We start from the raw sequence: 15372 nt of genomic DNA, 5'->3' as shown, positions 1-15372 counted from the left end.
CAGCCCTCCTGGAGGTACACTGACCCCTCCAGGACCGGGACTGGACAGCCCTCCTGGAGGTACACTGACCCCTCCAGGACTGGGACTGGATAGCTGTGCTGCAGACACACTGTTGTTGATTTTGAAGAAATACACTGGATTGACCGTCACTGGCTTTGAGGATTCTGAATACTTATATCACCCCCTCCCCCCCCCCAATAGTCTCTGCTGTTCAGTATGATAAGGTGCAGGTACTCTAGCCTGACAGTGCAGGACACTCCCTTAAACCCCGGCAGAGCTCTAGATTCTTGCTAGTGCATTGTACAATTTTAATAAAACATCACTTGATTTCTATGCTATGCTTCACATTCACCAAGTCCCAAGTGGCTCCTTCTTAGAGGTGTGTGCAGAGATTGCAATGCATCCTGTAAAGCGCTTTGAGTGGAGAGAAAAAGACCTATATAATTGTAAGCAATTATTATTATTATTATTATTATCCCGTCTTCATGTCTTCTGCAACCCTCACAAGTGTTCTGGGGCAGAGCCTAGACCAGGGATGACAGGAACTCCAGGGCCAATGGCACATTCCCTCTCCCTTTCCAAATGCAGCAGTGAGATGGGGAAACAGTCAAAGCCTTACAACTTTACTCATTATTAACCCCTCAGTATGCAAGAACTCCCCTACTGGTCACACCCTAGTACCACAAGTTACTGATTTTCAAATTCAATAACAATTGTAACTGATAGTCCAAGTACTGTGCTCAAGTTTACATTTTACACCAACATGTACCTATACCAACTACCTAAGCTTAAGCCAGCATCTATCCTGTCGGAGTTATGCAGAAGGGCCCACATTCCCCCTGCTTACCTGCAGATGGCTTCAGAAGAGCCTGGGAACGTCAGACTGCCTCTCTGCCGCAGCAACGCGTTTTCCAGAAAACGTGGTCATTTACAACAAGGGCACACACACCTTTTTTTTTTAAAATAACATTTAATTAGTAATGAACAGGGTAACCAAGACATACATGTTTGCAAAAACAAAATTCAAAAAGGAGAGATCACAGAGCTCCTTCGCAGCCAAAAAAAAAAAAAACGAACACTAAAAATCGGACATACAACACGGAATAAAAAAAAGCTATATCTGTTCGTAACAGAAATGTAAATTGTATCACATCTAGTGATTACACATCATATATATTTTATATATATATATATTGCAGTATAAAAAATTCATAAAAATACATTGTAAAACTGGAAGTAACAATGATGTAACAGCAAGACTGTAAACAATAGATATATATATGTGCTTTAATGACGCCAGCGTCAATAGAGCCGGTTCAACCGGAGATTGCCTTACTCAAGGGCAGGATATAATCAATATTATAAAATACTACAGCTGTTATTTAAACCAGTATACATTGGCAAAAGGAAGGAAGTTGCTGTCTGAGTACCTGAGACCAGGACAGATCTTCTGAACCTCTTTAGAGTGTTTTGCTGACGGACAGACATGACTGTTTGTTGTGTTTGTAGTGACGGCAGCAATAATCTCGTGGACTCAATCCGAGGGAAAGGAAAGACCAAACCAGCCCTCCCGCTGCCAGCCCCTAGTCTCACGGAGCTAACCTCAGACCCCCAGAACTCGCCAGGAATCTCAACTTCCTTCAAATCCTTCTCATGCAGATCGCAGTGCTGCCGGCTCCAGCAGCTTTCCTTTTGTTTTGTTTGTTTGTTTGTTTTTTAAAGTCCAGGGTGCGAGAGAGTGCCCCCAGCAGCCAAGCCAGTCCCTCACTTGGCAGCCAGCTGCTCCAGCAGGGGGTTGGCCTCGCTGTCGGGGGTCTTGACGCTGTCGGTCCGCACGATGCAGGTGGGCCGGTGCCGGTTCAGCATGACGATGAGCTGCTGCCTCTCGTGCTTCAGCTCCTCGATCTGGGCCTTCAGCTCCGCGTTCATCACTTCCAGGCGCTCCGACTCCTGCAAGGGAATTCCAGACGCGTCACACGCTGGGAGTGCCCAACTCCCAGGGGCGGCGATGAGGTGGGACCGAAGGGATCTCTTTTTAAACAGTGGACCTCAAAGGACACCCATTTTCCCGATTTTCACCCCAGCTTTTACGTTTTTAACTGACAGTCTACATTAGTTATTAATTCCACCCAACAAATGATTTTTAACAAGAAAATTAGTCTAGTTAAGCACTGTATCGTATTATTGAGGTGTCTGATAACAGGGAAAAGTGGTTACCAAAACAAGAGAGGAACAAGGTTAAAAATGGATTATAACTTAGAATTAACATCTTGATAACGAAGGTCCTCCCTGCACAGCCGGGAGCTGGGAACAGACAACTGTACATGTCAAGACTGCACCGGGCCTTTAAACAAGGTCTCTGGGCATGTGGGCATGAGCTGGCTGGGGCGTGATGGCAGGAGGAGTGGATCGGAGTGCTGCTTCACCCTGGGAAATGAGACTGCCGGGCACACAGCGCCTGCGCCGAGCTCTGCATACACTTTCCGAGAGTGAGCCACGGTGAGCGAGCCCCCACCCACAGAGCCCGGCCCGCACATCGCCCGCCCCAGCGCCGGCGCTCACCCGTTGCAGGAACTCCGTCCGCTCTTTCTTCTTGTTTCGACAGCGCGCCGCGGCCACCTTGTTCTTCTCTCGCCTCCTTTTCCTTCGCTCCTCTTCCTCGTCCATCTGCGGGCACACAAGGAGAGGACGCGGTCAAGCCAACACCTCAGCCCAGGGACTGGGCCTGCGGCCGTCCAGAAGAAGTGTGTGCGAGTGGGGAAGGGGAGGGGGGTTTTAAAGAAAAGGTCCCCCCCCCCCAAAGTTGGGAAGCTACCAGTTTTAATAAAACACTACTTTCTCAGTAACAGTTGAAAGCCTTTGACTGCTCATAAGGGGCAAATATCAATTAAAGGTGATATTTCGTTTTGTTTCCAAAACTGCCTGTGCCAAAACAAGCAATAAGTGCTCTATGGAAAAGATAGTTCGTTGAGTTTTCCAGAAGATGGAATTAGAATTTGACATCCCCCTTCCCCCCCAAAAAAACCGACGTAGTTCTCATTCGGACCTGCAGAGGGCGTTAGTAGCTAATGTTAGCCAGCTTCACACAGCGCGTTAGAAAAAGATATGTGGGAGGAAAATGTCAGTTTTTCCAAGCGCCAGAAAAAAAAAATTAAACCTTTTCCTTTCAACGGCACTGACTGCTTATTGAAGTTTATTAAAAATATACATGGTCTTGTAACACCCTAATTCACAGGTCCACAGAACAAAGCAGGCACCTGTATATAAACCGACACAGTACTTATAAACACAGACCTTTGTGCAACAGTACCTAGCAAAAGGCCAAACTTCTGATAAAACTGCTGTGCACTTTCCTCTCATACAACACGCACAGGGTGGACTCCTGCAGGCGCAGAGCTTGTGCCAGCTCTCTCCAAGTGTCCAACAGCCATTTCTGCAATGGAATTTCTTTTTGAAAGCATATGAGACGAAGGTGCCTGTGCCTGGAGGACAGGGCCAGTCTCACCTCTCCCTTGATGGGCGCCGGCCTCTTGCCCAGCTTCACGCCCAGGAAGTGCAGTGGGGACAGCATGGCGCCGATGTTGCGGAGGTCGGCGTACTTCAGCTCGTCGGCCGTCAGGGTGGTGGCGGGGATGCCGGCCAGCGGCCCGAGGCTGGGGAGGGAGCCCGCCGTCAGCGAGGGGTCGGGGATCTGACCGGGCATCATGTCAGGCTCAGCTTCACGCGCAGCTGCCGGGCAGAGGAGGGGCGACAGAAACCGTTACCAGGGCTGCCGCCGCGGTGACTGGCCCCACCCGCGCCCAGCTCTGGACCCCGCATCCCAACATCCGACACGAGACGCCACAGCGACACAGAGCAGAGCCGGGGTGGGGGTGGGGGGGGGGAACTGGGGACAAGTGCGCCGTCCCACCTTGGAGGCAGGAGAAACCGCGCCGCTGCCAAACCTGCTGGACTCACAGCAGCTACAGAGGCACCAAGGCCTTCCTTCCAGAGAGCCTCCTCCTGCCATTTCTCCTCCCACACCCAACCCATCCACCGAGCCAAGCAGCCCCCATCACACCAGCAACATTGCAATATAATCATCTCTGCAATATTAGAGAAGACACTACCTGCCAACTTAAATTTTCAGATTGCCCTAGTCTCTCGAGCAACTGCAATGGCCTCTGAAGCCCCCTCTGTCTGCGGTGAAGGGAACCACAGCAAGGGATCAGGTTTTAGATGACATATTACAAATGGAACCGTTTATAAAGTTCAACAAAAGCACTAGGTACCCATGAGGTGACAAAGCTATGGTTTCTCAGAATTAGCACAGCTGACCCTTGTCGGTGAGAAATTGAATTTTACAAAGACAAGATAGTTTCTGAATCTCTTGTAAATACAAGAGACCGATTGTATTTGCAAGAAAATGCTTTTATTTGAATGCAAAAATTTACAGGATGCTATCTCACTGCAGATATTTACCCCCCACAAAAAACAAAATGTGAAATAACTTGTGAAGCAACTCAGGCTTTGATAAATCCACCCTACAGTTTAAAATGTAAAAAAAAACCAAACAAATTGCATTAAGTATAATTGAGGGGAATGCAGCTTTAATGCACAGAGGAAATAGCTCAAGAAGCAAGGAATCTTTGTAATTATCGTAAGAGAAAGTCTTGGTAAAGACTATGGGTTAAATTAAAAACAAATGTTACAAACGACATAATACTGCAACCTGAGACCTACTCTGGGTATTCCACCCATGCACCAAGAAGAGAAAAAAAAAGTTATAATGATGTCTTGGCAAGGCAGGACCATCATTGCAAAATTGATTAGTGAAAAGCTGCAATTGAATCATCTTAATAATGGCAGTAAACTGCCTGACAGCACTGGGCAGGGAACCAAATCTGGGACAGCAGGTCTCCAACAAAAAAAAGTAAATGAAGCTTTTTCCCTTATTACCTAATCGCGCTTTGCTGCAGTACATTATTAAAGAATACAGGGTTATGCAACCTCTTTTTTTGAATTTTAAAAGATACCACCCCACATTCCACCCCATCCTCTGCGGTGCTGTTTTAATCCGCGGGGAGATTGCGGCTTCAGTCTTTTCTTGTTACAGAGCCTCATCGCTGTCGGGCTGCGCGGTGGCAGAAGCAGTCCGCTTTCCGGAGCGCTCATCACGCAGACACCCGTGTTCGACACGCCTGCCGCACAGACGCTCTCCCTGGGTCAGCCGTGGGAGCCAGCAGCAGAAGCATGAATTGTTGGCCCGGGACCGAGCGGGAGATCCAAGCCAGTTTCCAGCAAACCACTTTATTGTTATTAATTTTTTTTTACAGTATCTATACTTCCATTTACAGCGCTCTTGGCAAAGCAAATGTGTTTTTACTGGAGCTGTAATGAAGAGCTCGACTCACAGGCAGACACAGACGCATTCCCCATTTAGCCCAAGGAGATTTGCGGAGAGCAGTGCCAAGAAACATGCTCTCCCTAGGTTTGCACAGTACAAGGTTTTCTGTGTGTGCAGGTCTGTGTGGGTGGCTGTCAATGTGAGGCGGACATACCAGCCTCACTGTTTTGTCCCCATCCTCAGCTTTCAACATCCTAACAGCCAGATCAGCAAAATTGACAATCACAGCGAGTTAGGCTGTTCATCTTGAATTTCACAAAGCTCTGCCTTCTCTTTCCTCAAAGTTCATTGTGCAGAGGGATTACTACAAAGGTTTCTCCTTGCTCATGTGGTTTTTCATACCTCACCTGTCCTGACTTGCCAAGCAAACTCAGCCACTCATTATCTGTCTGGTTTAAAGCCTAATTCAACTCCAATTTCAAGCCACAGTGCTTCTAGAACAGGATATTATGAAACAAGCCCAGTCTGTTTACCAACTGTTCCTCGGTTTCAAAAGTGCCAAGTCTGATTTCCAGAAACCATCTTAAGAGCTTGTGTGTGTATAGTACACAAAGTCAATAACGATACAAATTTCACAAATCCACCTAGGGAGGTAAAATTCCTTAGGAAAAAAAAAACACAGACACCAACTTGAGACCTCTGCGGTTTTTGATAACTTCTGTTTCCACGCCAGACACGGCATTATCAAATCACTTTGAACAGATCAACTGCCCACTGGAACCACAAGGTTAAGGACAGGTACCCTAAGTCCCTCAAACCTCTCCAGAAAACATTCAGAACTATGGTTAGTCTACAGCAGAGCTTTTGTATACATTTGCCATCTCCTCCCCACTGCACTCAACAAGCTGGGCTTTCCTTTTTCCTCTTACTGGCTGAAACATGATTGGAGCAGGTTTTTAAGGGCACAGGTACCTCTGGAGTCCTTCTACTAGACATAAGAGATTTCTCACATGCTCATGTTCTTGTTAGCCAAAAGCTACTGAAATAAGTTGAAACTCCAATTGAAAAGCCAGCACAGAGGACAGATGTCAGACAACCTGATCCCAATTGCTAAGAACTGGCCTACTGTAGCATTGCATTCTCATTACAGACAGTCCTGTCCTGACACCAAAACACCTACTGACTGGCCAGTATGGGCAAGCAGGTACTCGAGCAGCAGAAATAAAAAAACAACAACTTTTGTGTGTTGTTTTTACAGTCCAGGTTTAAATGGATAAACAAGACATCTTCACTGAACTTTGTTTTCCAACCTTTGAAGCAAATGTCATACTGGGAAGGAACTGACTGGGAGGCAGCTGGGGTGTTGACGCTCAAGATCTCGAACCTAAAAGCTTTCCTTACCGAGTTTAGCAGAGAATGAGCTTTCATTTTGATGACGCAACAGCCCTGCTATGTTTTTGCAGCGAAGCAGAAAAAGCAATGCCACTGCAGAGGCCTGAAGAATGTGCCTGAAACAAAGAGTCTCACTCAAGAGGTACTAGGCTTGCAGGCACTGCTTTCTAGGACTGAGCAGTGGCAGCAGTGTCCGAAGTCTAGAGGGGAACAGAGCGGAAATGTTATGTATTAGTTATGAAACAGAATAAAACTGCACTCAAGAAATTCTGGCTGCTTGCCAAAACAAGCATACTTGGGGTTTTGGCTTTTTTCGGACATGTGTGTGCTTCAGAATTTTCTTTTTATTTTATTTTTCCTGCACATTTTCTACAAAATACTGCACAAACCTTTAGATCACTCCAGTTGCATAATTCATCTATGTCTAAACCCCGCGCCTGTCGAAATGGGACTATTTCCTGCTCCATTGCTCCAGGCAATTAACAGCTCCAGCTCTGAAGGAACCTTTAGCATAAAGAGAGCATTCTGATTCTTGGAAGATGAATGTTAAAAAACAACATTGCTAACAGGAGCAAGCTGAATAAAGGGAGCAGGCACTGAGTTTCCAGGCCCTGTTTAAATTCCTCTTATGTATTCCACATTGCAGACCCTGAATAAGTCAAATAAACACTTAAACTATCAGCATATCAATTGAGAGCTCATTAGGAAGAACATAAATGCACCAAAATTATTTCCACATCGTATGTTGGTTAGAAAAATGGGGGAAACACTGGAGACAAAGGGAATGAACCCAAAACCCCTCCAAAAATGACTTCTTTCAGCAGCAAAAGGCTATGAAAACATAGCCACAATTTATTCTCGCTATTTATCCTAGCTCATCTCCATTTCATGCCTTTCTTGCACCAGAAGAGACACGGACATTTCATGCATCAAACTACTTGATTTACTGCTGCAGAGAGGGTGAATTGTGAATTTTTCCCCTTTTTTTTGTAAAGTTGTACAAGATCACAACTGAAAATTGCACTGAATTTAAAGCCTATTATCAGACTTTACAATCAAGCATATGATTTGTTGTACATTGTCTTCTGTGCTCCTCTGGTGACTTATCTTTGCCTTTTTAAGGACATTATTTGAATTGACAAAAAGTCTGAAAAACAGGCTTCTGAAAAAATTAGGTTTTAACCCCTACACACCAATTTCCTGTCACACTTATCATTCATTACTCTTTATATCCCAAAGCAGGGCTTTATGCTTTACTGAACCTTTTAGTAGAACCTTCTTACAAGTACAACAGTCTCGGGGTGCACACTCTCCGTCACCTTGTTCCCCAACTCTGGAGCTCACTTCCTGGAACTTTGAGAAATTTAAACTCTTTTACAGTTTTTAAAACTGGATTAAAAACGTATGTTTCATCTGGCTTTTAATTAGCATTTGCCTTTCCTCCTTTTTCCACGTTTTCTACTTTTATCTGTATTTCTGTTCAATGTACTGTGGTGTGTTTTACCCCAAACACTGCCGGTGTACATGGGCACTGAAATAAATCCTGGCCAATTGTTAAGGTAAGGGTCAACAGGAAGTTTACTCCTTAAAGTTTTTTTCTAGGCACAATAAAAGGCAAATCCAGCTTGAAAAATAGGACATCAAGTCTGAAAAAGAGAAAGTCAGGATGTGTATTAGCTGAACGTCTGAACTCTTCTTGCTGGTTGTAGACATTAATTCCCCCCACCCCGGTAACACACTTTCAGGAATTGTTCAGAGTGGAACGGTTTTATAGCGCAACACATTCTAAGCAAAATCTAAAAAGCTAAAAAATAGACTTAAGTGTGCAACCAATAAATGTTTCCCCATCAAAATTGTGGCAACCACATTTTATCAGAGACCCCAACAGAGGGTATGAGGGGCACCTCTGGAAACAATTGCCCCACCCACAAAGTCTGCAGCACAGCTTAATGTCCACAAACCCAAGTTGCTCTGGGAACAAGAGTATATTTTCTGTGGTCTTAATCCTCCTTTCCTCTCTTGTCCAGACAGACAGAGTCTGACAAAGATTATTCAGCTCAGCAGCTGCAGAGGCAATGGCGTTCCCTAGCAAAAATAGTTTTTTTATTAAGCAACAGCAACTTGTTGGCCACTGTAAATTGCGTACTGACAACAAAAGACTGTCCTTTGTCCCTTTTGTCTCTTCCACACTGGTAGCTTTCAACACCAGCAAGGACCCAGCTAACGTCTACCGCTGGTGAGGCACATTTTAATGATATCCTAGTCTTTCAACTAAAGAGCGTTAGAAACTGTAAGAATTCAGAATTAAACATCTGCATTGCATGCAGGCGTCACTGCTTCATAATGAAACCGGACTTGGCAGACATCACGTCTGAAAGGGTAGTTTTTTTGGCGTTGGAGGGTGGTTCAAATTCAGCTCTTAGTTTGCGAATCTGGAGAAGCTTGTACTGTACATGCAGCCTGGGTTCGTACATTTACTCATCACCAGCAGGCTTACAGAGGATTCCCCCGAGCGGGATCACTGTTACAAGAGAGCAGGACCCAGGGTGTACACTGTTTTCTGCCCCGTGCAAGACTTTGAAACTTCAACCAAGATCTTCTCGTGGCAGATTTACAACACCCATTCAAAACTTTATTTAAGCTATCCAGGCAACTCCATGTCATTCATGGGAGTCAGTCAAGTTATTCTGGTGCATTACATTGCAAAAGAGCTGGCTAAGGAAACACCTTGTGTCTTATGTAACACACTGAACAGGTTTACGCAAGCAGAATGGGTTTCATTAACAAGCAACCAGCAGATCTGAAAGGGACGGCATGGTTTTGTTTACGAGTCCATATGCTGAATACACACAACATATGAAGCCAACAGATGAAACTACTATTGAGCTAAGAACCTGCACAGCGGTAAAAGCTCACAGAGACATCTTTTTTGGAGAAACAAATCTTTGCTGCATTTCGGAATGTTTTTTTTCCCCCCACACTTTCCTGCGACAGAAGAAAACAATTTTATCCTTCATAAAATAAAACAAAAGCATCCGGGCAATATGGATTGCTTTGTGATAAACAGGGTTTGGCATCTGTCATGACACAAAGTGCACGCAGGGCAAACCTTAACACGGGCAGGCAGTCCTGCAGCCCCTGTGGGGTTCAGAGAGGACTGGACTGCTTTGTGAAAGCAATCTCCAGGTTCCAGGTTTCTATGACACTCCTACTCCTCAGTACACCCCTGAGCAGATAGGGGGTTCGACCAACTATTCAAGAGAAAGCTATGTGGGGAAAATTAACATTGCATGCATCACTTTGGCAAGTTTAAAATTAAGCTTTGTTCACAATCTGTGTTTAAAACAAACACAAGGCCTGAAAATCTGGAAGACACATGTGGTTGTCTTTACAATTTAACCTGCTTAGCTGTGCAATTATCTTAATAAGCCAAAGTAATAAAGGCTTTAATGACTTTGACCTTTAAGGCATCCCAAAGCTATTGTAATTTTATATACTTCTGAAATATCACCAAAACGTTATCTTAATAGGCGCACTAACGAATGTTTGTGGCTTATTGTTGGATTGCTAGGAGTGTTCCCTTTAAAGACATGTTGGGAAACAGTTTTCAGATTAAGGCGCTGAAGAAGTATTTTTGTTGGAATGACTGGAAGAAATCAGGAGCTTAACACCCTGACTTGCGTCATGAACCAAGTTCAACCTGCAATATCGCTGATGCGCAGGTGAGGTGTCAAATTCTGACAATTAATCATTAATTGCTATCTTTTCTGGGTCTTGCCTGAAAAAAAAAACATAGGACTCCTTATTTAACATTACCCAAACATCAACACAAAATTACCCGAAATATTTTAAGTCTCTTCCCCCTACTAAGTAAGAGCAATGTCATCTTCTTTCACAAAAATACAACAGATGGCTTTTAATAGCTCTCGTTGTCCCTTTGAATAAACCAGAGGCTTCAGGGTTTTGAAATATTTTCCTACCATTTATGTCCATTGCTCCCTCTGTCATTTAGAGGCTGACCGTAACATTTTGGGTGTACGCCTTACAAGTTCTAGAACTGGAATTTAAAACCTGAAAATTCTAAACTTAAACATTAAATTCCTATAGATGTTTGTTTTCAAACAAAATCACTCATTCAGGCCACAATGGAATAAATACATAGGCTAACTATACTGACATCATATTGAAACTGTTGAGGTCTCACTTAAATAAATTGTTAGGGTTTCAATGATAAAAGACCTGACAGCAACAAGACCATTAATCAGGCCCATATAACTTTTGTAACACCAATTGTTTTAAACCATTTTGACTTGCCTGGACACCCACAAAGAGAAAGAAGGGGGAAAAATCTTAAAGCAAAACATCTTATTTCACCATCTACTGAGGACATTTTTTTTGGTCCTGTTGGTACATCTCCATGACTGCATTTATTAAGATTCATGATTTTTCTGATTTTTTTCTCTTCAGGTGTTGCCAGAATGCTTAGTAAATAGTTTTAGTAAAAATCTGTTTTCTGAATTTGAACTGATCAGACACTTACACCCAAATAAATAAACTCCATCTCATTTTCCACAAAGACAGCTAATTTAAAAAAAATGTTTTTCTTTTAGGCACTTATGAGACGTTTTCTTAGGAACGCCTGTCTTTAAATATTCTTTTTTTTTCCCTGGAAAAGTGAAGCAAACTCTGCACTAGAGCACAAGGGTTTGACCATTATACCGTAGTTTTATTAGAAATGGCAAAAGAAATAACAGTCTAAATCACAGCCCTCAGCTATAGCATATCATACTAAATCCCAAATGTTAAGGTAAATTCAATTTGCTGAAATACTCCGAGGAGGTTAAAGAGGGATGGATTTTTTTTTTAAAAAAAATCGCTTCCAGGCAGTCAAAAGTATATGAAGAACACATGACGTCCAAGTACGTTAAACCTGTACTTGTCCTCCGTGATCGTGCAAACAAAAAAAAGATTGTGTATATAGTTTTCTGAGTACAAAGTGTTTTAAAATAACAATGGGGGAAAACCATACGCACGTATAGTACATAACACGATGTTACTAGACCTCCATGACTATGACAGAAAAGAGTCATTTCAGCATTTTTACAGGAAGCCATGCTCATGAAACTGGGTTCCAAGAGGGAAATGCTTTCATTCCAAATGAACCAAGTGTGACAAACCCAGTTATTGATACATAAGCAGTGCCACACTGTAGAAAACTGCCTACTAGCACAGACATGGTACATAAAGCCTGGGTCATCGCACCGCACAGGAAATATTTCTGAAGAATTTGCCGGGGAAGCAAGTTGAGCTGCACAGATTTATGTTCCATTCCTGCGTTTCACGGGGAAAACGCTTCATCTCATAGCAGTTCAACTGAGTTTAGCCCCGCAAAGGATGCATCGACAACAGAACGCCCACATTAATTCGACCATTTAAAATGTGTATATATACACATTTTTTGAAGCTGCGGCCCTTTGATATCAAAGCATGAATCACGCGTTTCACGAACACCCACACAAGTAATACCCAAATTAATACCTGCACGGAATTCTCATTTTCCTGCTGTGCATTATTTTTCACAACCGCATCTGTTACAGCTCTTTCAGCGATTCAGCAGGCATATAGCACATTGTCATTTTTTGACAAACTTTAGTCGGACAGCTAAGTTGAAATCCTTATTAGTGCGAGTGCAAAAACATTCATTACTTCTGTTGTAATCACTTATAAACATGCTTCCTACGCTATCTATTCGCAATTGTGGAGTAAAACGGGGGTCCAATTTGTTTTTAGAAACAATCCTGACTTGAAAAAGACGTATTGTTTAAAGACAAATTTGTAATAAGTTCTAAGAACTGAAGAATTGCAAAAACCGAAAGTGTAAAAAGAATGATGATGAAGCAGTAACAACTTTGAGGTACTTGTAACATTTCATCTCAAGGCAAATTAACCTGAAAATGTGCTCAACTCAAATCATCATCTGCTCTAGAAGGGGCAAAAAGCTTTTCCTCCATTTGTGGATAAACGTTCACAAAACCCATTTTTAAAAAACTACACCAAACAACTTCCAAAGCGGAAGTTGTTGTTCAATTAGTAATGTTCTCTGTCTTACGTAACGTCGTGTAACTTCTGCAGCTAATTAAACGCCGTTAACTTTAATGGTCTAACAACAGAGCTCACACTATTGCAAACAAGTCTACGTAAAAAAAAAACGGATCGACACGCATTTTCATGTTCCATCTGACTCTCATTAGTTACTTTTCTGTCTCAAATCTCTAGTTATTATTGCTGGGGAAAAAAAGCAAGCGAAAGTGCCGAGTACTCAATATTGTGCAACATATTGCAAAAAATGTGCAGACGAAGAAAGGGCACCCAGCTACACAATGCATGCAAAACAACAGTATTGCTTACAAAAAAAAATAGATAATATAACTGACAATCATACACCCAGATAGGCATGACGCTTGTTCTGTTCATACAGCAGGCACTGCAGTCCGAAACCTTGTTTTAAAAAAAGTGGCCAAACTTTATTCAAACTCGGTGCGTGACTCTAACTGATAGATGTCCAATTATAATATTTTTTGTCAAAAAAAAAAGATCTCTTCTATTTACCTGACTTTACTCCTAAATCCGATAGACGTTCTTTTTTCAGGTCAGCTGAAGGTCGGACGTAGGTTTTAAAGAGTGGAAAACGTTGCATCAGCCCGTTTTTATACCGATCCCGATCTGGGAGGGTTTGGGAATGCGGAACCGACTTAAGCCTCCGCCATACGTAAGCAGGGATGTAAAAATACAGTACAACGCAGAAGAGAGGGAGAAGAAGAGAGAGAAAAAAAAGTCTGGGTGGCTCCACCCCTAGCGACCAGAAAACAAACAACACGGCAACTGTTTCAGCTCCAGCTGGAGAGCCCTCGTGCAGTCCACCCACGCGAGGCACACGGGAATCCCTGGTAAATAAGTGCACCACACCTGACGTGCGTATCGTGTCACCACGGGACCGAAAAAGAAACTAAACATGATGCAATTAAATCAATACTAAACAAAGCCGCGCCGGTTATCAAACAAAACTTAAAATCTTCCATTTTACCATCGTGCATCCTCCACGGGTGTTGCAGACCTATGACAAAAACGAGAAACTCACAAAACGAAACCAGCGACAGCTTCAAATCGTTTTTTAAGTCGATACCAGCCTGAATTTACGCCGAGAACGTTGTCACACTGGCTGAGAGGACATTGAGTTTTGTTGAAGGAGGGTGATTGAAAAGCACAATGATATGACGAATATGAACAATATCAGCCTTTGTGTTGGTGTGAATATCGCTTAGTGGTTGATCAAAATAAAGCTGTTAGTGAAGCCATCAGCTGTCCCAACAGGACAAGCATATTAGTAATACCCTGTATGTAGCAGGGACAGTCTTATCCATGGCTATAACGCGACACCCGAGCTACACACTAAAGTACTCACGCACAACGTCTAATGAGGTCTATTTCTCTGCGATAGCGGTTTGTGGTCTTCCTTTTCTGCACAGATGAAACTGACAGCGTGCCCGAGGTTTTCACTACAACATAACTTCTGCGTGTGTGATACGAGCTCGCTTACGATTTCACACTCTCCTGTGTCGTGGGCGCTGGGGGGTGTGTGAGAAATAACTCCACTGAAAACGCTGACCTGGCGCAGAGAACGCAGAAAGTCTCGAGTAAGACGCAGCTGGAAGCCAAACGGTTATGTTTACATTTTCAAGGAGCCCAGCACCTTCATTATAAACTAACATTTCGGCTCCTGAATCCCTGAATTCTCTATTTACACATGACTGTGTGGCTAGATTTAACAGCAACCGCATCATCAGGTTTGCTGATGACACCACAGTAAACGGTCTTATCAGCCACAATGATGAAACCGCATACAGGAGTGAGGTAGCAGAGCTAGTGGAGTGGTGCCACAACAGCAACCCCACGCTTAACATCGGCAAAACAGAAGAGATTATAGTGGACTTCAGGAGGCACGGTTGATGTCACACACCCATCATCATTCACGGGGCTCCAGTCGAAACTGTCAGCACCTTCAGGTTCCTCGGGCCTCCAGATCACTGAGAGGCTGAGCTGGTCAGAGAACACTGCTGCCATCCTCACTAAAGCACACCAGTGCCTTCACTTCCTGAGACAGTTAAGGAAGTGGGGGACGAGAAAGACAATGCTCACCAACCTTTACCGTAATACGATTGAGAGTGCCCTGCCCGGTGGTATTACGGTGTGGTATGGTGGAGCCACAGTACAGGACAGAAAAGCCATACAGAGGGTTGTGAGGTCTGCAGACAAAATCACTGGGACCGAGCTACCCTCCATCAACCAGATATATCTCAACCGCTGCCACAACCAGACTCGAGCTATACTTCAGGACCCAATTCATCCTGGCCATGATCTGTTTTCACCCGTGGGTTCTGGTAGAAGGTATTGCAGTATCAGAAAACTGACCAATAGATTCAAAAACAGTTTCTTCCCCCAAGCAGTCCGCATCTTAAAAAGCTCAAATTAGCGCCTGTACATATTAGCACCTGCACTTTAAGGTACTGCACTGTTCGCACTATGTCCTGTCTTAGCTGTATTATCATGTCTATTGTCTAAATGTATTGTCCATGTCTGTTTGTCATTAGTGCCTT

At 43.6% G+C, this 15372-nt stretch overlaps 1 protein-coding gene across 1 annotated transcript; it reads right to left on the bottom strand.

The window, feature by feature from the left end:
• Positions 1-950: 950 nt before the first annotated feature.
• On the bottom strand, positions 951-13421 carry LOC148828091 (jun dimerization protein 2). The gene is made up of 4 exons (XM_088924477.1): positions 13328-13421; positions 3506-3729; positions 2563-2667; positions 951-1950 (listed from the first exon to the last, which is right to left on the bottom strand). Exons 1-4 carry the CDS (start codon positions 13413-13415, stop codon positions 1765-1767), a joined length of 603 nt encoding a protein of 200 aa, XP_088780603.1. The 5' UTR covers positions 13416-13421; the 3' UTR covers positions 951-1764.
• Between the last annotated feature and the right edge of the window lie 1951 nt (positions 13422-15372).

This window comes from Atractosteus spatula, chromosome 9, assembly GCF_055471065.1.
Source record: "Atractosteus spatula isolate fAtrSpa1 chromosome 9, fAtrSpa1.hap1, whole genome shotgun sequence".
Lineage (NCBI taxonomy): Eukaryota > Metazoa > Chordata > Actinopteri > Semionotiformes > Lepisosteidae > Atractosteus > Atractosteus spatula.
The sequence above is the reverse complement of the archived record's forward strand: the minus strand, read 5'-3'. Positions and strand labels throughout refer to the sequence as shown.